The sequence below is a fragment of the Microcaecilia unicolor genome, chromosome 7 (genome assembly GCF_901765095.1).
Source record: "Microcaecilia unicolor chromosome 7, aMicUni1.1, whole genome shotgun sequence".
Classification (NCBI taxonomy): Eukaryota; Metazoa; Chordata; class Amphibia; order Gymnophiona; family Siphonopidae; genus Microcaecilia; species Microcaecilia unicolor.
The window spans coordinates 245364788-245392241 of NC_044037.1; the positions used below are offsets into that span (position 1 = coordinate 245364788).

The window sequence follows — 27454 nt, forward strand, 5'->3', positions numbered from 1 at the left end:
CAGCATATGTTTATACAGATGGTATTCAAGTTATGTGTACTATTGACCCTTCTGATCCTCTGCATATCGCAGCTATCAACCAGAAACTATCTCATATTACCTCTTGGCATAGTGACAATAGACTAGTCCTAAACCTGGATAAGACCAAGGACCAAAGAAAATACATTCTAAGGAAAACAGCATTTGAAAAAAAAAAAAAAAAGATTGTCTTTGTACATTTTGCTGAAGCAGATAGAAGTGGTCAGGGGACAGGAAGAGGAAGAGTTAAATCAGGCAAAGGTACAGGGAACTGAAAATTAGTCAATATAAACCGAAACAATAACCTGGTGCCTCTGGTGGGCGAAGAAAGAAGATGCAGCCACACAGGACCGGCGCGCCGGTGAGAGCCCGAGCGGGCAACTCAACTGCCTGGGGTTGGGCGAGTGGGCGGGCTGAATTTGGGATTGCGACGGCGTCGTGGTCGCGCGCGTCAGCATCAGCGTCGGCCGGGGGAAAAAGTCTTGCAAGTTGCAGTGCTGATGATCGGTGGCGAGCCCCGCGGGCGGAACTAGTAGGGCTGATGCGGCGTGTCGTCATCGTCGTCGTCGGACGGACCTGTCAATCAAAATCTGACGGTCCTCGGCTGGGGAGGCTTAGCCTCCCCAAGCCTCTTATACCGGGCGCCTATGCCCAAGCTTCTACCCCCCTACCTGTTACACTTGTGGAGGAAACTGTGAGCCCTCCAGAACTCACCAGAAACCCACTGTACTCACATATTGGTACCCCTTCACCTGTAAGGGCTATGGTAGTGGTGTATAGTTGGGGGTAGTGGGTTTTGGGTGGGTTTGGGGGGGCTCAGCAGACAAGGTAAGAGAGCAGTGGTGAGATGTGTACCTGGGAGCATTTTATGAAGTCTACTGCAGTGCCCCCTAGGGTGCCCTATTGCTTTCCTGGGGTGCCAGGGGGGGTCAGTCTAGTAAAAATGCTGGCTCCTCCTACATCCTAATGGTTTGATTTTGTATGTTTTGCACTTGGATGGTTTTTTTCGAAAATGGACCAAAAAAAACCCCATCCAAATTACAAAATCTTGTTCTAAACAGTATTTTTGAAAAAAATAAAAAGACGGTTTTCTTTTTTTGAAAATGAACTTCGTTGCTATTCAGATTTTGGATGTTTTTTGCAAAACGTCCAAAGTCGGACTTAGATGTCATATCGAAAATGTCCCTCCACATTAACTAAATTCCTAGTCCTATCTAGCCAACATAACTCCTTGACTGACTACTACTACTACTACTACTATTTAGCATTTCTATAGCGCTAGAAAGAGAGCAGCTTGCCTAGTACTGAGAAAGAGGGCTTCTCCAGTATACTAGAGTTTTGGTGAACAGTCACTAAGAATGTTGATGTAATGAGTAACTAGCATCAGAGATATTGGGGCTCATTTTCAAAGCACTTAGACTTACAAAATTCCATAGGTTACTATGGGGCTCATTTTCAAAGCACGTCGACTTACAAAGTCTAAGTGCTTTGAAACTATGCCTCCATGTAACTTTGTAAGTCTAAGTGCTGTGAAATTACGCCTCATAGTGAAGTTATGCTGAAGCAGTTGAAAGACATTAAGGTAAAGTGCTCAGAAGATGGGCAAACTATGAGTTTTCTGTTGCAATTTCAACCTGAACCTAGTGACAAGGGTACAGCAACCAGGAGATGAGATGATGAGGTCGTAACAGTCGATAACAGTGGATCCAAATCAGGGGAGCATGGAGGCTCTTGACCTGTGTTGAGTGGCCCAAAGGAGGCTGCTGGAGAAAGCAAAGGAGATGGTGATAGTGGTGTGGGAAGCCATAAAATGACCATAAATTTGAGCCCTAGGTCAGTGTCCCAGCTCCACATGAAATACAGTTCAGAACAGGACAGTCCTTTAACTTGATGGTGGGCTTCCGTTATAGACCTAGACCTAAAGAGTGTTGTGAAAGGCTTATGTAATAGAAGGTCCATGAAAATAAGAGAATGTAGAGTAAAGAAAAGGGGTCAGACTGAGTGGAAGGTTTCCAGACAAAAGAATTGCAGGATGATGTTGCACTACCTAAGGGAAGTTGTTGAAGTACAGTTGGGTTCCACTGAATATGGAGATACTGGGATGGAAGCCTTACTTGCTGACCTGCTCTCAACATTGAATGAGAGAGGTTGAGCCACTAGAGGGATGATATCCCTGGATATGAGAAGTGGCGCTAGACCTGCTCTGTTGATTCCAGGTGCTCAGCAATGTACAGAATGGAGTGCTGAGAGCTTCCAGCCTCAACTCCCACAGGAGGGGAAGTGACCCTTTCCAAATCAGATGACAGATCCTGGGAGGTGGAACAACAGTGGCTGAACATAAGAACATAAGAGTAGCCATACTGGGTCAGACCAGTGGTCCATCTAGCCCAGTATCCTGTTTCCAACAGTGTCCAAGCCAGGTCACAAGTACCTGGCAGAAACCCAAATCATGGCAACATTCCATGCTACCAATCCCAGGGCAAGCATTTGCTTCCCCATTTCCATCTCAATAGCAGACTATGGACTTTTTCTCCAGGAACATGTCCAAACATTTTTTAAACCCAGACACGCTAACTGCTGTTACTATATCCTCCGGCAAATAGTTCCAGAGCTTAACTATCTGTTGAGTGAAAAAATATTTCCTCCTATTTCTTTTAAAAGTATTTCCATTTAACTTTCTTGAGTGTCCCCTAGTCTTTGTGCTTTTGGAACAAGTAAAAAATCAATTTACTTCTGCTCGTTCTACACCACTCAGGATTTTGTAGACCACAATCATATCTCCCTTCATCCATCTCTTTTCCAAGCTGAAGAGCCATAACCTCTTTAGCCTTCCTCATATGAGAAGAGTTCCATCCCCTTTATCATTTTGGTCGTACTTCTTTGAACCTTTTCTAATTCCGCTATATGTTTTTTGAGATACAGCGACCAGAACTGAATGCAGTATTCAAGATGAGGTTGCACCATGGAGCGATACAGAGGCATTGTAGCATTTTTGGTCTTATTCATCATCCCTTTCCTAGTCCTAGCATCCTGGTTGCTTTTTTGGCCGCCCCCATACATTGAGCAGAAGATTTCAGCGTACTATCTACAATGAAACCTAAAATCTTTTTCTTGGTTGCTGACCCCCAAGGTGGACCCTACAATCTGGTAACTATTACTCTTTCCAATGTGCATCACATTGCAACATTGCATTTGTCCACATTAAATTTCATCTGTAATTTTACGAGCATCTCATCCTGGCATTGTTCTCTCTGACTCAGATCAGAAATTGTTTAATATAATGTTATTTATTTTTGTTACATTTGTACCCCACGCTTTCCCACTCATGGCAGGCTCAATGTGGCTTACATGGGGCAATGGAGGGTTAAGTGACTTGCCCAGAGTCACAAGGAGCTGCCTGTGCCTGAAGTGGGAATCAAACTCAGTTCCTCAGGACCAAAGTCCACCACCCTAACCACTAGGCCACTCCTCCACACTGTTGCTTCCCACCTTATTGCCACTAATTGGAAAAATAATTCAATATTATGTTTTCATGAATGGTGAAGTTATATATGCGTAATAAGAAAATATGAAATTTTCCTAGCTCATAAACACCTTAGTGTTTATTTGGGCTCATTTAGATTCCTTTTTTTTAGAATCTTGAAAGCAATAATTAGATATTTATACTCGTAGTGCATACTGTGGAAATGTCCTATGTAGTAATGACCTTATGTACTACTATTTCTATTGAAGTGATTGTTAATTTGTTTTTACTTTTTATTTTTGTTCATCTTTCTTATATAATTAAAATTCTTCCAATAAAAAGGAGAAAAAAATTTCACCTGCTATTTGGACGCCCAGTCTTCCAATATCCTCAGTATTCCTGTAGTATTTCTCAGTCCGCACGTGTTTTAACAACCTTGAATAGTTTTGTGTCATCTGCAAATTTAATCATCTTACTCATCATTCTGATTTCCATATCATTTATATATATGTTAAATAGCACCGGTCCCAGTACTGATCCCTGCAGCATTCCACTATTCACACTCCTCCATTGAGAGAAATTACCATTTAATCTTATCCTCTGTTTTCTGTCCATTAACCAATTCCTAATCCACACCAGAACATTGCCTCCTATCCCTTGACTCTTTAATTTTCTACATCAACCGACTCACCTTTATCCACATGTTTATTCACACCTTCTAAGAAATTAAGCAAATTGATGAGGCAAGATTTCCCTTGGCTGAATCCATGCTGACTCTGTCCCCTTAAACTATGTTTGTTTTTGGTGCCAGAGTGGAGAAGTAATGCTCGAATCTGGATTCAGATGTCAAGGAGCAGTGTCCCTATGTGCAGGAGGATATTTTATTTATAGTTGCAGTGGGTTCCTGGTTTGGGTTGGGTTGATGGGTTTAGCCAGAATACAGTTCCGGGAACCACAGAGGGAAAAGGAAGGGTGCCTTTGCTTCCTTGGTGGTAAAGTGTCCCCAGTTTTGTTTGACAGTTTCCCTGGCAGTACCAGGCACTCACCTTGAAAAGTTGGCAGTAAGTGCTCCCCCCCCCCCCCCCCGGAAATGGCCACATGGCAAGTGTTTACTTACTGCACAGCCATTTCCTTTTTTGTTTTTTCTTACCTGCTGCGATAAAAGGGGCCTTGGCGTGCCGCAAATACACGCACCAACTCTAGTACAGGACCCCTTTTAATGCAGCTTGGTAAAAGGAACCCTACGTTTTTTTAACAATAGGGTGATTCTACACACTCATCCTTCCTATAGTGGTGTCAGATTTCCACCTTAGTCAGTCTGTCATCTTGCCAATATTTTTTCCTATGCCTCATGCCCACAAGGTGAGAATGGAAGCTAATTATAAAAAAATTTGGATGATAATGAAAACCTAACCATTCCTTAAGTAGGATGGAAGACTTCTTCAGAAGTCAGCTGGATTTTATAGTCAGGAATAGGATATTAGAGTTCCTTTCAGTTGTTTGTTTATCTTTGTTGTTACAAATTTAATGATAAACCTAATCGCATGAAAATTGTTCATAGTTGTAGTGGGTTTTTTTAGGTTTGTTTCACCTATTGGGGAAGCTTCATCCATCTGTCTGTCTTTCATATGCATAGACACAAAGACACACACACACACACACGCACGCATATAACCGCTGCGTGTATGTGTGTGTCTTTGTGAGACACATTTTACCATGTCTTTTCACACTCAGTCCGCAGACAAACATGTATGAGTTTGCAAATGGAGGAAGGAGAAAAACATCATTTTGTCACACTATATGGAGCAGATGAGTAGCCTCATTAGGCCACCTGAAGCAGGGGCCTCAGGCGGCACTCTTCAGGGAGTGGCATCTCCCCTTTCTTTCCTCCACCCTGTTCGTGGGAGTACCTAAATGCCACACTTGTGCACGTGACTTACAGTATTCTACAATTATGCCTATTAGTATTAGACCTGTCCATGCCTCTCCCCTGTGAATGCATGCTTAAATTATAGACTAGCAGTGAGCGTTCTGCCAGTGGTGTACCAAGGGCGAGGTGGTGGGGGCGGTCTGCCCCAGGTGCAAATCAATGGGGGGTGCTCCGCTCCCGCTGCTCCAGTCCCTCCGTTTGGGCCGTCGTCCCTGCCTGTCTTCTGGCTGGTTCCGCGCCTTCCTTTTGCTCCACCCCTGCCAGACTGCTGCCGCTATTGCCGCTCCTCTGGCAGGACGGTTTCGCGCCTTCCTCCAGCAGCCTCCAGCCCAGTCAAGCTGTCACCACCGCTACTGCTTATCCAGCAGACTAGCAGTGGTAGCGGTAAGCAAAAGCAGGAACATTGCAGGGTCTCTAAGCTACCCGTGGCTGCCAATCCCTCCCCTTTGACGTCACTTCCAGTTCTGGAGCAGAGTCGGCAGCCACGAGTAGGTAAGGCCCCACGATTTGGTTTATTATTATTTTTTCTTCTGATATTTTGAAGCGGGAGGAGAAGCAGCAGCATTTGGGTGGGGGGGGGGGCCAATGGATCCGGAAAGGATAGAGAGGGCAGACAGTGGGTTGAAGAAAGGGCAGAGATAGAGAGGGCAGAAGAGGGAGGGCAGACCCTGGATGGAAGGGAGAGAAAGGGCAGATGGTGGATGGAAGGGGCAGAGAGAGAGAGAGAGAGAGAGAGAAAGAAAGAGAGGTAGAGAGGGAAGACCTTAGATGGAAGGGAGATAAAGGACAAATGGTGGATGGAAGGGGAAGAGAGAGAGAGAGGACATATCCTGGATGGAAGGGAGAAAGAGGGAGAGCAGACCCTGGATGGATGGGAGAGAAAGGGCACATGGTAGATGGAAGGGGCAGAGATAGAAAGGGCACATCCTGGATGGAAGGGAGAGGAAGGGCAGATGGTGGATGGAAGGGGCAGAGACAGAGCGAGGACAGATCCTGGATGGAAGGGAGAGGGCAGGATGGCAGACCATGGATGGATGAGAGAGAGAAAGGGCAGATAGTGGATGGATTGGGCAGAGAGAGAAAGGGCAGACCCTGGGTAGAAGGAAGAGAAATGTCAGAGGATGGAAGGGCAGAGACAAAGAGGGCAGATCCAGGATGGAAGCGAGAGAGAGAGGGCATACAGTGGTTGGAAGGTGGAGAGAGAGGACAGACAGGGGCATACGGTGGATGGAATGGGCAGAGACAGAGAGAGCAGACACTGGATGGAAGGGAAAAAGGCGGCAGATAGTGGTTGGAAGGGGCAGACACTGGATAGAAGGGAAAGAGGTGCAGACGCTGGATGGAGGGGGCAGACACTGGATTGCAGGGGCAGGGAGAGAGAGAAGGCAGACACTGGATAGAAGGGGGCAGATGGTGGATAGAAGGGAGAGAGTGAAGAGAAAAGCAGGAACCAGTGACAGCAAAGGTAGATAAAATATTTTTTTTTCTGCTTTAGGTTAAAGTACTATTGTAGCTGTGTTAATACATGTTTATAAATAGAAAAAGGAAATAAGGTAATTTTTTATTGGACTAATTTTAATACATTTTGACTAATGTTCAGAGACCAAAACCCCCTTCCTCAGGTCAGGACAGGATACTGTAATAGCAGTATACTGTATTGACCTGAGGAAGGTTTGGCCTCTGAAAGCTAAATGTATTAGTCCAATAAAATGGTATTGTCTTGTTTTCCTTATTTGTTTTATTTCTATTTGTTAATTTGTAAAGTGGGGATTGGTATTTGCTAGTTTTTTCAAATTTACATCTGCTGTCTTTATATTTTGCACAGTAGTAGAGGACATACATCACTATCACTGTTTCTGAGGTGTTGCATTGTATGCAGACTCTGGCTTCTTGGGGGTTCCATTTAATTTTTGTCTAAATATTTCTATTGTTAGTTTATATTTTATTTAAAATTTGCTCAACCTGTGTTGAGTGGCCCAAAGCAGGCTGCTGGAGAAAGCAAAGAAGATGGTGATAGTGGTGTGGGAAGCCATAAAATGACCATAAATTTGAGCCCTAGGTCAGTGTCCCAGCTCCACATGAAATACAGTTCAGAACAGGACAGTCCTTTAACTTGATGGTGGGCTTCCGTTATAGACCTAGACCTAAAGAGTGTTGTGAAAGGCTTATGTAATAGAAGGTCCATGAAAATAAGAGAATGTAGAGTAAAGAAAAGGGGTCAGACTGAGTGGAAGGTTTCCAGACAAAAGAATTGCAGGATGATGTTGCACTACCTAAGGGAAGTTGTTGAAGTACAGTTGGGTTCCACTGAATATGGAGATACTGGGATGGAAGCCTTACTTGCTGACCTGCCCTCAACATTGAATGAGAGAGGTTGGGCCACTAGAGGGATGATATCCCTGGATATGAGAAGTGGCGCTAGACCTGCTCTGTTGATTCCAGGTGCTCAGCAACGTACAGAATGGAGTGCTGAGAGCTTCCAGCCTCAACTCCCACAGGAGGGGAAGTGACCCTTTCCAAATCAGATGACAGATCCTGGGAGGTGGAACAACAGTGGCTGAACATAAGAACATAAGAGTAGCCATACTGGGTCAGACATGGTTTTCTGTTGGCATTAACTATGCAGGATCAACGATCTGTACTATTCTGGCTGGTTTAGTTTTACAATAGATGTTTGATGTTCTACTGCTCACTACAATGTTTAGGATGCTGCCTTTTCCTAGGTACACTCTTGTGTGACTCATAGAAGTTACTGCTTAAGATATGGTAGAATTGCTCTGTAGGTCCTGAATGACATTTGTTGTGTTTTATATTTTCAGTATGTATAATACTGGATTTTGGAGGGGGATGTTAAAAAATGATCGGCCTTGGGTGTCAAATACCCTAGGTATGCCACTGCATTCTGCTACTATTATGCATGTAAGTTTACATTCACATATGTAGTATTCTATACATTTAAGCAAATGACACTTAAATTGAAGTGCCCTGGTATAGAATGGGGGGGGGGGGGGGGCGGTTATCTCATAGCTTCATAAGTTTTAGCTTGCACCTTTTCAGTAGTATTTTAAGGTAAACTTCAAAACTATATTCAAGTACAGAAGGTATTTCTCTATCTCTGGGGGGGGGTCCTTTAACTAAGGTGCACTAACAGATTTATAGCGAGCTAAATGATGACACCCATAGGAATGTAATGGGCTTCTTATCATTTAGCACTCACTAATCATTACCTCACATTAAATCCATTAGGGCACCTTAGTAAAGGGACCCCTAAATTTATATCTGAGGAAATGGGGGGGGGGGGGGGGATGGAGGGAGGGGAAGGGAGAGTGATTTGTTCAAGGCCACAATTGGGGTTAGTGAGATTTTTTAACTTAGACCACAGCCAGGATGACTGAAGATCAGGTCCTATGCATCTGTGTTGATAATGGAGCAATAATGGCTTACTTACTATGAGATGTCTGGAGTTTACAGAATGGCTTTTCCAAAGGTGAGAGCAGTCTGCAGTTTCTTACTGCCCCTGTTAACAGGGGATGACAGTGCTCTGTAACTTTTGCAATACATGAAGCTATCAAAGCTTGAAATGCCTATCTCATTCTCAGAGGCACAGCTGTAATAGGATTGTTGGGTATTGTACTGTCGTTAAAAGATGCACTCTGTTTTACTCAATCAAAAAAAGAACTGCTGTCTTCAGAAAGCATCTGGTTAATGAAAGCACAGTACAGGTTTCAAATCTAGAACAACTTCCATCAACTTAGACTGCAATCATGTGTCTTGTGGAAAGCAATGGCAACACAACTTTGCAATCAAGTTAAAATTATTTTCCATTTTTCAAAATTCTTTATAACACTGTGACAGACAATCCAGTTAATATGGAGAGAACTATTTTGTTTAACAAAGATATCATCAGTGAAATAGCAGCTATTTTACTTCCTGTTTTACTGTAGTGCGTGTTGAATATATATTTACAGTTTTGAAGCAATATGAAAAAAAAAAAAGTACAATTTCAATTAGTTTCTCCTGATGTGAGATGGAATATATATGCCACTTAAAATAAACTGTTGCTTTCTTAGCTAGACTGTATTGTTAAATGAAGATAAAACCTTGAAACTAGAAAATAATTATAATTTGATAATATAATTGTTATTTCTATTGCCTTATAATACACAACCAGAATCTGACTTGACAGTAGTTCATTTTTTAATAATCAGAAACTAGCCTTTTCATAATTTTTTTTTTTTTTTTTGCTAACTGATAGAAATTTTACTGTGTTAAAATTTTTACTGTAATTTACTTAATTGGAGTAAATGGTAAAATCTATCCCGTAGTGAAATGAGGACAACTTACTTGCTATATACTTTTTCCTTTTTTTTAAATAAGGCATCTTAATGAACTTGTGGACATCAGACTCATTGATTTAACAAGCCTGTCCAGTTTATTTCAACAGCAGTCCTATTCTAGAATTGATTATAACTGCTTTCTATGAGTATGGCCAACAGTTTCGTTATCACCATGAAACATAACAGCAGATATCCAGCAAGTGTTCTACTCTTTTGTTGTACACCTAGACTTCAGAAACTACTTGAGATTCTGTCGTACCATGACAACGGCAATCAGAAAATTGTGGAATACAGAATGAGAGTTCACACTTTGGTTACAGTCCATCACCTGCAGTAGCAACCTACGGGCTTAGAAGGACAGCCCAAGAGGAAGAAAAGAGTATGGCATGGATGCCAAACATTTCATCGAAATAGACTTTTACGCTGATGTAGGTCTGAAGTCTTTACCTACTGCTGAAAAAGCCATTGATTTGCTAAGGAGAACACAAGCAATGCTGGCAGTGCCCAATCTGAGACTTAATTAAATAGCCTCCAACAGTCCAGAAGTAATGAGAGCATTTCCTGCAGAGGATCATGCCAAAATGTAAAGGATCTAGATCTAAGAGTAGACACCCCTCTGCTTCAGAGAAGCCTTGGATTACATTGGGATCCAAAGAAAGACATTTATTTTTCAAGTCTCTACCCAAGAGAAACCATATAGTTTCCAAGATTATTAAAGAATGTTCTATTCTGCCTATCAAAAAGATGTCTGGGCAGGTTACAGTCTAAAATAAAAGAATAGAAAGTGTAGAGCTGACAACAAAACATTTGGGCATATAAATTAAGTAGGCATTGTCTGGTGCTGCAGTCATGAGCCTGATCTCCTTCCTACCATACATTCTCCCACCTCTTTCCTATCATAAATTGTATTTTATTGCTCCCTTTTTATTTCATTGTATACCACTCTGATTTGTCTTCACATGAGGAGGGGTATATAAAGACATAATAACCAAAATATGTGTGTACATTGATGCATATATGCTAGTATTCTAAACATTTACATGTGGTTAGTACAGTGGGTTGAGAAACTAGGGAACTGGGTTCAGTTTCCACTGCAGCTTCATGTGACTCTGGGTAAGTCACTTTATCCCTTCATTTTAGATTGTGAGCCAACTAGGGACAGAGAAAGTACCTGCCTATAATAAATGTAAACCACTTTGTAACACAGAAGCTCTCTTGAGCAGGGACTGTCCTCCCCATGTTTAAACTTGTACAGCGCTGCGTAACCCTGGCAGCGCTATAGAAATGCTAAGTAGTAGTAGTAGTAGTAGTAAATCAAATCCCATTACTCTTCCCCCCTTACTTCCTAATTGGTGCCTATATATTAGCACCTACTTTATAAAATTACCTCTCATAATAAGCATGGAGTGTGGCTGGTCAGGTGGTTCTTGCATGGAGTGTGGCTGGTCAGGTGGCTCTTGCTTAATCACAGGGTGTTTTGTTGGGTGTAACTCCTCAACTTTTATCTGAGCCCAGTTCCTGGGTGGTGCCAGAGTCTGTAGGTAAAATGAAGCGTTTCCCTTGTTTCACTTTCCTGGAGTGAAAGCTAGTAGCAGTGCATGTGAGTATGTGGATTACTGTGGGGGTGGTTCGCCTCCATAGCATGCTTTGCCTTAGGCTTGCTTCTTTTGGGTGAATTAGATTCTGGTGTAGAAAATCATGCTTGCTCAGAATCTGATGACTCTTTTGAGCCTGTGACTGTGCACTTTTGTGAGCCTTCACATATTCTGCTTTTCGCTAGGCAGAATCTTCTGCGATGATATGGCTGAGCTGACTGTCCCCACCATCCTTCCATTTAACTTTTTCAAGTGCTTTTACTTGGGCCTCGAGGACAACTGCTTTTTTCTCTTGCAGGAGCAGCTTCAAGGCAGTGTCTAACTCTGCCTTCTTGCATTGTATGGTGGCTTCCACCACTTCCAATTCCACTTTCCTGTATGAAGAGGTGATGGTGGCAGCAGCAGCAGCAGCAGCCTTCTTTCTCTCTTCTTCTATATTGAGTTTCTCAAGTTCTATGGCTGCTTCTTGTTTACTATAAAGAACCTTTGATTTGGTAGCCACTGCATCCATTTGCAATTTAAGTTCAATAGAGCCTGTAGTGAACCTGCTGGAATGGCTTGTCCTGTGTGATTTTAGGGACCTTGAGCTTCTAGAATTTAATTCTCTTCTGCAGGAGCTGTGTGTGTTTCTGTGCCTTTCATTACTTCTACCACCATGGCCTGGCATGTGAGATCTGTGGCCTGTTGTCTTTCTTTTTGGGCCAAACTGTCTGATGTATTTTTCCTGCTTGGAAATTGACAGTATTCCTCTGATTTTTGTTGATATTTCTTACAGATTGCTTGCAGCTGCTCAGTATGTAGGCCTCCAGCTTTGCTCTTGTTTGAAACGTCAAACATTCCTTTCTTTACTTTAAACCAGAGCTTGTCTAGAACAAGCTTTTTAACTTTATATGTGCCCTTCTGGAGCTTTCAGACCCTTCCTCACTGCTATGGCTGGTTTGTGCTATATCCCCTATGTCAGCCTGCTCAAGTATTTCATAATCTGCCATTGCCTTGCAGTGATAAAATAAAGCTCTTCTTTTTTTTCATAGAAGACTTTTGCAGAGTAAACCTTGACATTGTGCCAAACTGTTGTCTTGTAAGAACAGCAAGGGGGTTTGCAGTTACCTTTCGGTTCTCCTGTTGCACACAGCACCTTTAGCTACGAAGTCCTTACATGACAATCCTATCTTTTCCTTTGTATCTTGCAGGCAGTGTGTGTGTGTGTGTGGGGGGGGGGGGGGGGGTAGGTTAGAACTCAAATAGATACTTGTGCTTGAGACTGAAGGAAGCTGGAGGTCCTTGTATGGTAATCCTCTTTTGTAAATAGCCTGCAGGCAGAGAGTGCATCTTAATTGTAATTTTAGTTGTTGAAACAAAGTTGGGGGAAGGGGCACAGCTTTTTGTTCTGAGCAAAGCACCTGGCTTCAGCTAATTGATTATGCAGGTTGCATTTTCTTTGCACAGGAAGCTGGCTCCACACTGTCTGGAAGGGCCAATGGAGTCTATAAAATCCTTTGCTTATGGTCGTGAATGCAAGCTTTAATTTTCAGTTATTCAAACAGACCAGTCTCTCAATTTATATAGTAATGTTCCAAGCCATGCAATTTTTTAGCTTTGTTAAACGTCCTCAGAGAGAGTGTTTCCTTGACTGTACCAGAACTGCCTTCTATATAACTCTCCAGCAGCAAGTGTTATCAGGCTTTTACTCTAACAGTCCAAATTTCCACTCAAACTTACTTTTACAATGAGGAATGCTTATAATTACTCTGTATGCAACTTGCACCTAACTGGACCATGTTCTGTTATCCACACCTGTGATACTTTGAGAATGTCGACTACAATCTTTATTAGTAAAATCCACTGGAATAATTCCAAAATTCTTCACTTTTCTGTTCTAGGCAAGATGAGGTGACAAAGCTTCAACAGCCAGCTAAACCATTTCCAAGTAAAAGCTTTACCGTTGTACTCTCAATTCTTAATCCAACTCTTTTTTAATGTAGCAATCATAGCAAATAAAGAAACTTACAGTTCAGTTGTGTCTAGCCTCCTCAGAGGCAATGAGATGGCTAGAACCTCAGCCCAGCTGAGAGGTAAAGCTGTAATACTCAAAAGGGAAAATATCCTGAGAAATGCTTGGGAAAATGCTCTGGGAAATGGTAAAGAATTTAGATTAAGGAGGGATCAGCCCCTAGAACAGCTGCTGATCACAAATGCATGCTAGGAAGACTGGGACACTCTTCCCCCTCCCCCTCCCCTAGGGGCAGAGAAGAAGGTCTGGCCCTAGTTCAGAGCTAACAGCCAATAGGGAAACTCACAAGGAGTCAATCAGAAGATACTGCAAACTATAGGGGGCAGGTGGAAGCCCCAGTGCACCGTGCTATCTATTACACAGACAATGCAATTAGATACAAATAATACTCATACAAAATATATATAACAATGCACCCCTGCCTCCATGAATATGGGGGCAGAACATCCTGTGCTAACCTACGTTACCGTGCACTAACTGGTTAGCGTACAGATAATGCAGAAGCCCTTACTGCCTTCAAAATAGGAGGCAGTAAGTGCTCCAGTAGTAATTTTTTTTAAATGGCTGCACTCTAATGGCAACGTTTGGCTTTGATTTTTTGGCAGCCTTACCAGCATGATTTTGAATGTGTAAACTGAAACAGTTGTGATTTTTGTCAAAAGGAACAACATTGTCACAAAAGTTAAGTGAAGTTTTTCTTGCTAGCCTAGCTCTTTCTTATGGAACTGATTTTTGTATCATATAGAAAATTGAGTTGAGACGACATCTTAAGTTGGTAATTATTTGTGTTCTGTGTGTGGCTGCTTTTTTCAGTAGTGTTTTTTCCCCCTTATGGAAGAGTTGTTTTCTGCTGCTGTTTTTGCAGCTTACTACAGGAGCCTATGAGAGTTAGCCCTATTGGGGTTTCTAAGAGTAAAAGTCCATGACTTTCCCCAGGCAGATGAAACTTATTTATCTATTAACAATTAGATTTAATTGGGGTCTTCTCTCGTAATTTTTAGAGCAAAACATTTCTAGTAAGGTGTTAACATTATCTCATAGCCATTAATGTAAAAAAATATAACATCAGGGTTTTTACAGCTGTGGTAAAAATGCCCTTAGCGCGTGGGAAGGATCTGCGTAAGGTTGCACTAAGACCAATTTGTACCACAGATTAGTAAAAGGACCTCAAAGTTAGGAGCACAAACACTTTGAATATCAGCCTCAAACTCTTTCATGGGAGCTCAGTAAAGTATAAATAATTATATCATATTTCACTATGCCAGTGTTACTGAATTTTGAAATGGTGGTGATAAATGTTTCATACTGAGTATAATTTTCCATGTATTGGGTTCACTTTATTGTTGTCTAGATACAGAGCATGCAAATCTTTTATTTCAGGTTCTGCAATGGCGAGCACACCAGGAAGAGGCTGCCAGATTAGAAGCTACTGTAGCAGCCAGCAGAACAGAAAAAGAAAAAGAAAATGAAAGGTTATACAAGGAGAAAGAAATGCTTCACAGAGCAGAAGAAAAAGAAAAGGTATGGAAACATATTGCTTACATTAATTAATATATTAGCTACAGTAGTGTATGAGATTTAAAAATGGTTTTCCAGGATTGCCCCATAGCTCAGGCTACAGTGCTGGGTGCTGCACAGCAAGGGATTCGTGTTTATATTCATCAATGGATTGGGCTAGTAGGGCCTGGACACCCTACAGAGGGTGGAAGAAAGAGAAAATAGTGGCTACTGGAGTGGCTGGGTGGCTCTTCAAATCTTGTGCTTGTGTGCCTTTGCCGAGCTCAGGAGCTTCAAGAAAAAGAGGCCACACAAACATCCATAAAGAGAAAAATATGGTTGTGTAGTGGTTCTGAAGTCTGATACCAATAATGAGATTATCAGGTTCATAGTGCTGCATTTCCACTGTGAACTCCAGTTGAAATGCTAACCAGCAATATATGCAAATTAAATTTAACATTTTCATAGAAGCAAAATGTTGTACCATTCTGTACCTAAAGAATCCCACTTAGAGATACTGTATTTGCATGTAATGGCAAGCTTGGGCTATTAAGTAATAACAGTGTTAAAAAATAAAAACATGGAAGATCTTAGAACTACAGCAAAATTACACTGCACTGCAGTAGATTCTTATCAAAGTGTGTTGTCTGTGTATGGGGAACTTCCCTTATATAGTCTGGCTGCTAGCTGGGAATATCCTTAGCAATATAAGTAGTGGCTACAAAACTCCCTCAGAGCTGACAGTCTCAGATGAACATACTAATGATAGTGAACTATAGGGCAAAACATGGCAGACTGTAAAGATTATCATTAACCTCATTATATTGACTCACTGTCCTTACAGATATTCTCAGTGTGGTGTCAGGCTAAGAAACAAAAACAGCAGTACACAGAAGAATGTTATTATGGTAGCTTTCAGTACTGTGGCCAACTATGCTGGAATAAAACAATGGATGAAATGTAATTACTTGGAAAGGTAGTATATGAGAGAGGAATAGTTTTTATAACATTTTATTTAAGGGCAAACAAGGGAACAATGACATTGTAACTTGCCTAGAACAGCAATACATGTCACAGGCAGAGCCCAGATCACTAGGTTCCTTAGCATATAGGCAGCCTGCAACCTACCCTACTTCTATTGCAAAATGTTATCATAATTCAAACACAGGGCCCATACACGCTCAATCTTAAGGGACTTACCTTTGAATTTGTAGGCAAGATATTCCATGAGGATGCTGTTTCTCGTCTGCTGCTGCCAAAGGTTTGCTGGGGAGTCCCTTTCTAAATAATGAATTGCCTTGTTAGGAGTAATCGAGACACTAGCCCACAGATTCTATAATGGTACGCAAATTTCCATGTGCAAAATTGCGTGCTATCCTGAGATGCGTACGCAACTAAATTGACTAACAAGTTAATTAGCGCCAATCGTTGGGTGCTAAACACTGTTCTATAAAGATCCATGCAAAAGTGGGCTTGGCCATGGGAAGGGCATGGACAGGTCAGGGGCATTCACTGAAGATGCACACAGTATTACTGAATACAGGGGATCCACACCTAAATTACCTGCCAAGATTTACACCATGTTTTAGTTGGTGTAAATCCTCGTGCCCAAAGTTTGGCACAGAAATCAGTTCTATACGCTATGCCCTTTATAGAATAGTGCTTCACGCGGATTTTTTTCAGTGTCATTTTTTGAGCACCATTTACTGAATCTAGTCCTGGTTGTCTGTTAGACAGTGGTTCTTCTGACCCTCTGCAACATCCCAGGAGGCTCAAAGGGGCCAAAATGACCACTGGAACATGCAACATCCAGGAGATTGCCTCCTCCACTCTAGAAATGTGGCACAAATCTACAGTCCCATGATATGTGAATGTAAGTTCACTTCCCCCCATAGGACCTGTGCAAGAATTTAAACATTAACTCCACCATCTGTAGGCCTACTGAGATCGACCACTAATCCATGGAGTTCAAATCCAAGCCTAAGTCCTTATTCCATAGAGTGATGACTCCCCTCGAAAGACCCAGTGGTGTGCTGGAGCAGGCTCTCACAGGCTCGCAAGAGCCGGTTGTTACGTTTTTAAGACTTTTGGGAGCCGGTTGTTAAAGTAGTGCCCTCCATGGCTACTTTAACAACTGGCTCCCAAAATGTGGGCTTGGGCCCCCTGCTGAATTATCTTTTACTTTGCTGGTAGGGATGCTGAGCCCTTCCAGCCAAGTAAATAGACTACTGCTGCTCCCTGCTCCTTGTTTCCAGCTCTGGGCAGCAGGCTGGGACTTCTCGAGCATGTGAGAGAAGTTCCAGCATGCTGCTAAGAGCAAGAAATTGGGAGTGGTGGCAGTCCATTTATTGGCTGCCAGCAAAGGTATGCCTAGCGTGCCCACATGAAAGGAAGGAGGAGAGAGAGGCAAGTGTTGCTCCCCCCCCCCCCCCCAGCCACCCCTGGCCCTTCCAACTGCAGAACTGGGTACGTCCGGAGAAAGATCCTGTTGTTAAAAATTTACCAGCACACCCCTGGAAAGACCCTTATAAAGCAGATACAAACCTCATGGTTCTGACCTCTCCTGAGTTAGAACAACATCAATAGTATTTGGTTCACTTCAAAGTGAGGGGGATCCCCTCATGAACCAAAGCACCCGAGACCAGAGCTCTTGCATGCATGAAGAGGCTTCAGGGACTCTTTATTCCAATCTGCTGCTCTCAGAAATGAGCAGCTTGCCATCATCCCAGAACTGCCACAAATAGTGAAGAGCCCCCCCCCCCCCCACCACCACCAAGCCCTCAAAGCTGGAAAAAAAAAGGAACCAATAGCTAATTCTGGGTTTCCCTAAATGGGGCCAAGGGACAAAACTCACTTTAGGGAACCCCCACAAACTTATAGACTGCTCGTCACATACACATAGTGTGGGCTAAAATCGTGCTGTTCTCTCGGGCCCCACGGTACAGTGGAGAGGAGGCTGGGAGAAACAGCAGAGTATGCAACTCTACATCACCATCTAACATCTGCATCTTTTTCAAAGACACATGATCCCCCAAGGGTCCAAACCAATCCAGTCCTTCACTCAGAGCAATCTTGCCACCCGGTAATATAACTGAAGACTAGGCAATACTGCCCCACTCCACACTCCAACTTCTGGACAGCCACAGCATACTCATTTTGATCCTAGGAGCCTTATGCTCCCAGCCAAAGCTGGACATCAGCGTGTGCAGCTCTAAAAAACAATGAATCAAAATATTTTGGAAATAGTACATTAATCTAGGGAGTTTATTCATCTCGAGCAAAAAAACTCTGCCTAGCCAGTTTATTGTCAACTCTACCCAACCTTTAAGATCTGATTTAAGCACGTTTAACAAAGACAGATAATTCATTTTTTTAAATTATATTTTTATTAGAAACACATCAAAGAAAAAAAAACAGCTCAGTATAATCAAGGATCCTCCATAAGAAAAAGGAAATAACACAGTTATTCCATTAAAAACCAAAATATCATGAACTATATAATTAATCCTTGTTAACAGAAAATATCTTTAAGCCATTGTTATTTTCACAAATTAAATTCTCAAGCCTTTCCAATTTATGGTCTAAAGCTAGGTTGTCTTTCACTAAGGGGCCCTTTTACTAAGCTGCGCTAAAAACTGACCTGCGCTATGACTAGTGTGTGAGTTTCCTACAGGCTGAGGCCGCTTTTAGCATGGCTGCAAATGGCCTCATTTTCAATTTCTCAATTAATAACCATGCACTAATTTCCTAGTTAGCATGTGGCCATTAGCATGGGAGCCCATATAGACACCTATTTTCTAGACTGTAAGGGCTCCCACGCTAACCACTCACTAATAGGTTAGCACGCGGCGATGTAACTGTGTTAACTGATTAGTGCTGGACACGCCTACTCTCCACCTCCAACGGAGTACTTGGGAAGTGCATGTAGATTTGAAAACTACCACGGGATGCCTGAGTGCACCCGGCAGAAGTGGATTTTAGCCTGTGGTAAGCATACATCAATGCTTACTGTAGCTTAGTAAAATGGCCCCTTAGAGTGCTGAGCTACAGTACTACTATGTTCATTCAGATCACACTCAATAGCAGATATTTTAGTTACAGCTTCTCCTGAAAATGTTCAAGGCAGCAAAAAAAAAAAAAAAAAAAGCCTGACAGAGAATGTTCCATCTTAGCTATAACTCTCTACAGTTATAAATTTGTCACTTCTTTTGGGGGATTCATAGATATTAGACTCCTAATTCAAACAGCCAAAAAAGGATACTGGCTTCAAAAAAGACAGATGGTAGCAGGGGTTGTACTTTCTTCACCACCAACAGTGGTTTGGCTTAATCACTCCCAGGAAGTTAAACAGCAGAAGGATCTCCTGATGACATTAGAATATCTCTCTTGCTCTCAGTCTGCACAGAACTTGGGCCAGCCTTCTCTACTCTCCCTGGGGTCTCATAGGCACTCATGGACTAAAAACCACTGAGACTCCTTCTAAATTAACATCTGGTGGCAAGGGTGGTGAGTGGGAGTCTGAATTTAAAGAAGTCTCTTTTAGTTGACTACCCCCCCCCCCCCCCCATTTATATTCCCAGTTGAAGGAGCAGATTGTAAAGATGAAGCACTTGAAATAGTCACAGACACATCCATTGAACTTTGCAATCCTCCCAAACTAGATGGTGTTTTCTTAATTTTAATAGAATAGCTCAACTTTCAACGTGAGGCATAATCGAAAGGGGCGCCTAAGTTTTCCTGAGGACGTCCTCGCAGGACATCCTGGCGAAGGGGCGGGGAAACCCGTATTATCAAAACAAGATGGGTGTCCATCTTTCTTTTCGATAATACGGTCGGGGATGCCCAAATCACTAAATTTAGGTCGACCTTAGAAATGATTGTCCCCATTTTTCGGCGATGATGGAAACCAAGGATACCCATCTCATAAACGACCAAATCCAAGCCCTTTGGTCATGGGAGGAGCCAGCAATCGTAGTTTACTGGTCCCCCTCACATGCCAAGACACCAACCAGGCACCCTAGGGAGCACTGCAGTGGACTTCAGAAATTGCTCCCAGGTGCAATAGCTCCCTTACCTTGTGTGCTGAGCCCCCCCCCCAAAAAAAAACCCACTCCCCACAACTGTACACCACTACCATAACCCTTATAGGTGAAGGGAGGCTCCTACATGTGGGTACAGTGGGTTTGTGGTGGGTTTTGAAGGGCTCACATTTACCACCACAAGTGTAACAGGTGGGGGGGGGGATGGGCCTGGGTCCACCTGCCAGAAGTGCACTGCACCCACTAAAACTGCTCCAGGGACCTACATACTGCTGTCATGGAGCTGGGTATGATATTTGAGGCTGGAATAGAGGCTGGAAAAATATTTTTAATTTTTTTTTTAGGGTGGGAGGGGGTTAGTGACCACTGGGGGAGTAAGGGGAGGTTATCCCCAATTCCCTCTGATGGTTATCTGGTCATTTAGGGCACATTTTGTTGGCTTGGTCGTAAGATAAAAAGGACCAAGTAAAGTTGTCCAAGTGTTCGTCAGGGACACCCTTCTTTTTTCCATTATCTGTCGAGGATGCCAATGTGTTAGGCACGCCCCAGTCCCACCTTCGCTACACCTCCAACACGCCCCTGTGAACTTTGGTCATCCCCGCAATGGAAAGCAGTTGAGGACGCCCAAAATTGGCTTTCCATTATGCCGATTTGGGCGGCCCTGTGAGAAGGACGGCCATCTTGCGATTTGTGTCGAAAGATGGGCGCCCTTCTCTTTCAAAAATAAGCCTGCAAGTGTAAATCCTAGCATGCATCTGAAGTATTCTGTAATACTGCACACAATTTTCTTGAATACCCCTGACCCACCTATGCCAAATGTTTCCTCTAAGCTGAATGGGATTCTTCTACATACAGTCCTGCCAGTTGGGGGTGGGGGTGTTATTTCACTATCATATTTTCAATAGTGAGGGCTAGGCAAGCTCTGCAGGGCTCCAGGGAACCTGCCTGTCTCTAGCCATTGAAAACACAATATTGAAGCACCGCCTCCCATTGGCAGCAATGCAGTTGAAGGACTCCTGCTCAGCTTAGAGGGAACAGTGCCCATGCCTCTCCCATGGATTCACACATTAATACTTGAATCAAAGGATCATTCTTTTTATTGAGAAATTGAGATGGGTGAGATGTTTTTTTTGAAACTGATAAATTTAAGGTTTTAGTTAAAGCCTTTATCCTATCGAAGCAAGATTATAGTAACCTGATTCTTTTAGGAAAAACCAAGTATAAGTTAAAAATCTTCAGACATCACAGATTATAGTGGTGCGTCTAATTTTCTCCGAGGACAAACAGGCCTATTTATTCTCACGTGGGTAACGCGGCGCTGTGTTGCCCGGTCTGGAGCTTCTAACAAGCTCAAAACAGAGCTTTGTGGAGTGCGAGACATGTTCCAATGCACATGCGTGAGTGCTTTCCTGCCCGGTGTGGGGCACAGCTCTGGCAGTTATTTTTTTACTGTGGTGAAGGGAGGCTGTGGTTTTTTTGGCATCTCTTCACATGCCTGATCAAAAGCTTTTGTGGTACCTTTCAGCTATTTTCAAGAAGATTTTTTTCTTCTGCCCATCTTCGGGTCCCCTTTTCCTCTCTTCCCTTAGTATTTTTTAGTTATTTTACCTTTTTTAAAAGTTTCCTTTATTTTCTGGTCAGTAGGCCGTGTTTAGGCCTTGACTCCAGCTGGGTTTTTTCCCGTCTCTTTTTCTCAGTGCCTTGCCCCTTTTTCCAGCACCGTTGAGCCATTTGATTTCACTATGGAAGTTTTCCATCCATGTCATCTAAAGTTCCTAGTGGCTTTAACTCTGTACCCGGTGCAATCGGACCATCTGTGGTGCAGACACCCATTCTTGGTGTCCTCGGTGCTTAGGGCCTGACCATAGCCCTGCTAACTGTGTCCTCTGTCTGAGTATGCACAAGAGAACGCAGCTTGCCAGAGAGGCTCAATAGGAAAAGATTTTTGGAGCCAGGTCCAAGTCCTTAACGCTTGCATCGACATTGGGGTAGCGGGTCGGCAGCTTCAGCATCGACGTTGAAGACTGCATTGGCATTGGGAGCATCGGTGCCAGGTACGGCTGCTTCAAGACCTATGGATGCTGGGAGCAGTAGTGCGTCGAGTGGGTCTCCACCTGTCTTGACGCTGGCTGCTAGAGAGGGCCTCTGGGACCAGCTAGTGTCAGATCCGACCCCGAGGCAACGTGAGGATTCGATGTCATCCTCGTCGTTATCAAGGAGTCTCAGTGCAGATCTTCGGCCGAAGGCTAAGAAGCATCAGCACTGGGTCATCCTAAATGCATGGTGCTGGGATCTCTGGGGCATCGAGAGAATTGGCACCCGAGAAGTGTTGCTCCTCCTTCATTCCAGAAGTGCAGATGCACCGATCTCCAAGCAGCCAAGACCCGTCTCCCATCTCGATTCCAGCGGTTCTGCAACCTGTCTCTGAGCCAGCACCCTGGCTTTTCCTGATGTCAGCCCTCGATGAGCATATCCGGGTCTTGTTTCCTGAACTGCTTTATGGCCTCATGTAACAGTGGGCATCGGTACTGGGGTGCCAAAGGCCACGCCTCAGGCTGAAGGCCAAGTGGTAGATGCGGTGTCGCATACGGTAAAGGTGTCAACTGCCACCCAGGGAGGTATCCCTTCAACGTCAGTGGAGGAAGTTTCGCTGGAGTTGTGGCAGGAGCCGAATCCTCAACACCCCTCTCAAGGACATGGTTCCTCTACGTTGAGTCAGGCTCTGTCTTGAAACTCCCATGCAGAGATTTTGTCTGATACCGATGAATGCTCATGGGAGTCAGAGGAAGATCCAAGGTACTTCTTCTCAGATGAGTCCTATGGCATCCCCTCTGAACCCTCCCCTCCACTTGAAAGGAGAAAGTCTCCTCTGGAGAGTCTGTTCTTGGGCCTTGGGCAAGTGCCCAGGCATAGGAGCCAACTTTTTAAAATTATTGGGGGTGCTAAGCCCAATGGAAATAACCCCTCCCTGGACACATAAAAGGAATTTTCTCAATATTGGGGGTGCTCAAGCACCCACAGAGTCGGCTCCAATGTGCCCAGGCACAATCCTCCCGCAGAAGTACCCCCATGATCGAAGCTAATAGCACACCTAAATTTTCATGCTGTAAGTTTTGATCATAGGGGCGTTGTTTCCCCGTGCTGTTACAGTGCTAATTTTAGAGCACCATTCGGAACAGCATGGGGGATTTGATCATCTGCTCATAAGTGATTGTCTTATCTGTTTGATGGCTAAGCTGGCCTTGCTCAGAGACACGGACCGACAGGAAGTAGAATTGAATTTACTCTTTTGAAGTATTTCTCTTTTCTTTGTGTGTCCTGTATTCCATGTTGCTTTAATAATGTACACTTGCTAGCCTGTTTCATTTTAATATTTCAATTTTTTAATCACTAGATTATAAAGTATTATGCAAAAATACAGCAAAAGAGGGAAGAACAAGAAAAGAAAGATCTACAGCGCTTGGAAGAACTTAAGAAAATAATGGCTGAGCAGGCAGTGAAAGACAGAGAGAGGTAAACCATTCTTTGAAAAGCTATGAAGTGAAAAATGAGTTTGAACAAACAGAAGAGCATTAAAGCTCTATATACCCCGTCTTATATTTCAGCAGCTCTCACAAAAGAAAACATGCCCTTGAATACATTGGATTAAAGATTTACCTCCTGAAATTGAGCCCATGGCAGTCAGCAATTTTTTTTTGTTTGTTTGTTTAAACACTGGCTGCTGTGGGCAAAAAAATCCATTCAGTGGCAGTATCCAGACAGTGGCTGCCAGTGAATATCCAGATAGAGTGGTAGGCTGCTGACACTATCTGCATAGGGCTACATTCTATTTATGACACCTAAACAATCAGAGCTGAAAATAATATGCCTAGGCATATTCTATATAAGTACATAAGTACATAAGTACATAAGTAGTGCCATACTGGGAAAGACCAAAGGTCCATCTAGCCCAGCATCCTGTCACCGACAGTGGCCAATCCAGGTCAAGGGCACCTGGCACGCTCCCCAAACGTAAAAACATTCCAGACAAGTTATACCTAAAAATGCGGAATTTTTCCAAGTCCATTTAATAGCGGTCTATGGACTTGTCCTTTAGGAATCTATCTAACCCCTTTTTAAACTCCGTCAAGCTAACCGCCCGTACCACGTTCTCCGGCAACGAATTCCAGAGTCTAATTACACGTTGGGTGAAGAAAACTTTTCTCCGATTCGTTTTAAATTTACCACACTGTAGCTTCAACTCATGCCCTCTAGTCCTAGTATTTTTGGATAGCGTGAACAGTCGCTTCACATCCACCCGATCCATTCCACTCATTATTTTATACACTTCTATCATATCTCCCCTCAGCCGTCTCTTCTCCAAGCTAAAAAGCCCTAGCCTTCTCAGCCTCTCTTCATAGGAAAGTCGTCCCATCCCCACTATCATTTTCGTCGCCCTTCGCTGTACCTTTTCCAATTCTACTATATCTTTTTTGAGATACGGAGACCAGTACTGAACACAATACTCCAGGTGCGGTCGCACCATGGAGCGATACAACGGCATTATAACATCCGCACACCTGGACTCCATACCCTTCCTAATAACACCCAACATTCTATTCGCTTTCCTAGCCGCAGCAGCACACTGAGCAGAAGGTTTCAGCGTATCATCGACGACGACACCCAGATCCCTTTCTTGATCCGTAACTCCTAATGCGGAACCTTGCAAGACGTAGCTATAATTCGGGTTCCTCTTACCCACATGCATCACTTTGCACTTGTCAACATTGAACTTCATCTGCCACTTGCACGCCCAATCTCCCAGTCTCGCAAGGTCCTCCTGTAATCGTTCACATTCCTCCTGCGACTTGACGACCCTGAATAATTTTGTGTCATCGGCGAATTTAATTACCTCACTAGTTATTCCCATCTCTAGGTCATTTATAAATACATTAAAAAGCAACGGACCCAGCACAGACCCCTGCGGGACCCCACTAACTACCCTCCTCCACTGAGAATACTGTCCACGCAATCCTACTCTCTGCTTCCTATCTTTCAACCAGTTCTTAATCCATAATATACTACCTCTAAGTTAGGCATGGTTTAAAAAAATACCAAAAATGTTGTCTTACTTTCGTAGTTTATACTATACGCCGAGCTCCCATTTCCTGCAACTGTATTTAGTCACGGCCCTTTTTGCCAACTAAAAGCAGGTATAAATGCCAATGCCTAAGTTACATGCGGAACAGGCATATTCTGTAATACTGAGCATAAATGCTAGGAACACCCTTGACCTGCCCATGCTCCTCCCATGGCCACACCCTCTTTTCAGATCTGTGTCTTAAAATTTATGCATATCACTTTGTAGAATACGCTTAGAAAGCTGTATGCGTAAATTTTAATTCAAGCAAATTAGTGGCAATAATTGCTTGTTAAGTTGTGCGCGCAAAACAGAATACGACCAGATTTGCTTGTACAGTTAGGTCACACTATATAGAATTTTGGGGATAGTGGCTGCCAGTGAATATCCAGATAGAGTTGTGAGCTGCTGGCACTATCCGCAGAGTGGTGATATTTAAGGAAAACCCCAATAAAGACTTCATTTTTATCCTCTTTGGATTCACCTCACATTTTTCTTTGTACGTCTCACCGTTTCTTGAGGTTTGTTCCTCCTTTTTTTTGTTTTTCGATATTTAACTAGTATCCAGATATCACTTAAAACAACTATTTTGCTGCCTTAAGTTATCCAGATAGTTTTTCGGATAGTGATGCTGAAATAGTGGTGCTGAAAATCACTGCTAACCAGATAAATTGTGTTGCTACCTGACTGTGCCCCTGGTCCGACTTGGCACTATTTAGATAATTTTATTTATTTTAAACATTTATATTCTGCTTTAAATCCAAAGTGGATTACAATAAAAACATACATAAAATTAATAAATCATCAGTCCATACTCTGATAAAGGTAATTACACTATGCCCATATTTTAAACAAAATTACTTACAAAAGTTAAGCAATTTTGATCCTTAAGCTGTTCAGTGCTGATTAGAGTGCAGTATGTTTGTAATCATACTAATTACTACTACTACTACTACTACTACTACTTAACATTTCTAGAGCGCTACTAGGGTTACACAGCGCTGTACAATTTAACAAAGAGAGACAGTCCCTGCTCAAAGAGCTTACAATCTAATAGACAAGTGAACGGTCGGTCCGATAGGGCCAGTCAAATTGGGGCAGTCTGGATTCACTGAACGGTAAGGGTTAGGTGCCGAACGCAGCATTGAAGAGGTGGGCTTTAAGCAAAGACTTGAAGACGGGCAGGGAGGGGGCTTGGCGTAAGGGTTCAGGAAGGTTGTTCCAAGCATAGGGTGAGGCGAGGCAGAATGAGCGGAGCCTGGAGTTGGCGGTGTTGGAGAAGGGTACTGAGAGGAGGGATTTATCCTGTGAACGGAGGTTACGGGCGGGAACGTAAGGGGAGATGAGGGTAGAAAGATAGTGAGGGGCAGCAGACTGAGTGCATTTGTAGGTAAGAAGGAGAAGCTTGAATTGAATGCGGTATCTGATCGGAAGCCAGTGAAGTGAACTGAGGAGAGGGGTGATATGAGTATATTGGTTCTGGCGGAATATGAGACGTGCAGCAGAGTTCTGAACAGACTGAAGGGGGGATAGATGGCTAAGTGGGAGGCCGGTGAGGAGTAAGTTGCAGTAGTCCAGGCGAGAGGTAATGAGAGCGTGGACGAGAGTTTGGGTGGTGTGTTCAGAGAGGAAAGGGCGAATTTTGCTGATGTTAAAGAGGAAGAAGCGACAGGTCTTGGCTGTCTGCTGGATATGCGCAGAGAAGGAGAGAGAGGAGTCAAAGATGACTCCGAGGTTGCGGGCAGATGAGACGGGGAGGATGAGGGTGTTATCAACTGAGATAGAAAGTGGAGGAAGAGGAGAAGTGGGTTTTGGTGGAAAGACGATAAGCTCGGTCTTGGACATGTTCAGTTTCAGGTGGCGGTTGGACATCCAGGCAGCAATGTCGGATAAGCAGGCCGATACCTTTGCCTGGGTCTCCGCGGTGATGTCTGGTGTGGAGAGATACAGTTGGGTGTCATCAGCATAGAGATGATACTGGAAACCATGAGATGAGATCAGGGAGCCCAGGGAAGAGGTGTAGATTGAGAAGAGAAGGGGTCCAAGGACCGATCCCTGGGGAACACCAACAGATAAGGGGATGGGGGTGGAGGAAGATCCATGAGAGTGAACTTTGAAGGTGCGGTGGGAGAGATAGGAGGAGAACCAGGAGAGGACAGAGCCCTGGAACCCAAATGAGGACAGTGTGGCAAGAAGTAAGTCATGATTGACAGTGTCAAAAGCGGCGGATAGATCCAGGAGGATGAGGATGGAGTAGTGGCCTCTGGATTTGGCAAGGAACAGGTCATTACAGACTTTAGAGAGTGCTGTTTCTGTCGAGTGAAGAGGGTGAAAACCGGATTGAAGCGGATCGAGGATGGCATGAGAGGAGAGAAAATCAAGGCAGCGGCTGTGGACTGCGCGCTCAAGTGTCTTGGAGAGGAAGGGTAGGAGGGAGATGGGGCG

At 43.5% G+C, this 27454-nt stretch overlaps 1 protein-coding gene across 1 annotated transcript in view; it reads left to right on the top strand.

The window, feature by feature from the left end:
* CCDC148 (coiled-coil domain containing 148) overlaps window positions 1-27454 on the top strand; it is a 314748-nt gene that overhangs the window by 225209 nt on the left and 62085 nt on the right. Inside the window, 2 exon segments of the mRNA XM_030210638.1 lie at window positions 14735-14875; window positions 23285-23403. Coding sequence (XP_030066498.1) covers window positions 14735-14875; window positions 23285-23403 — 260 coding nt within the window.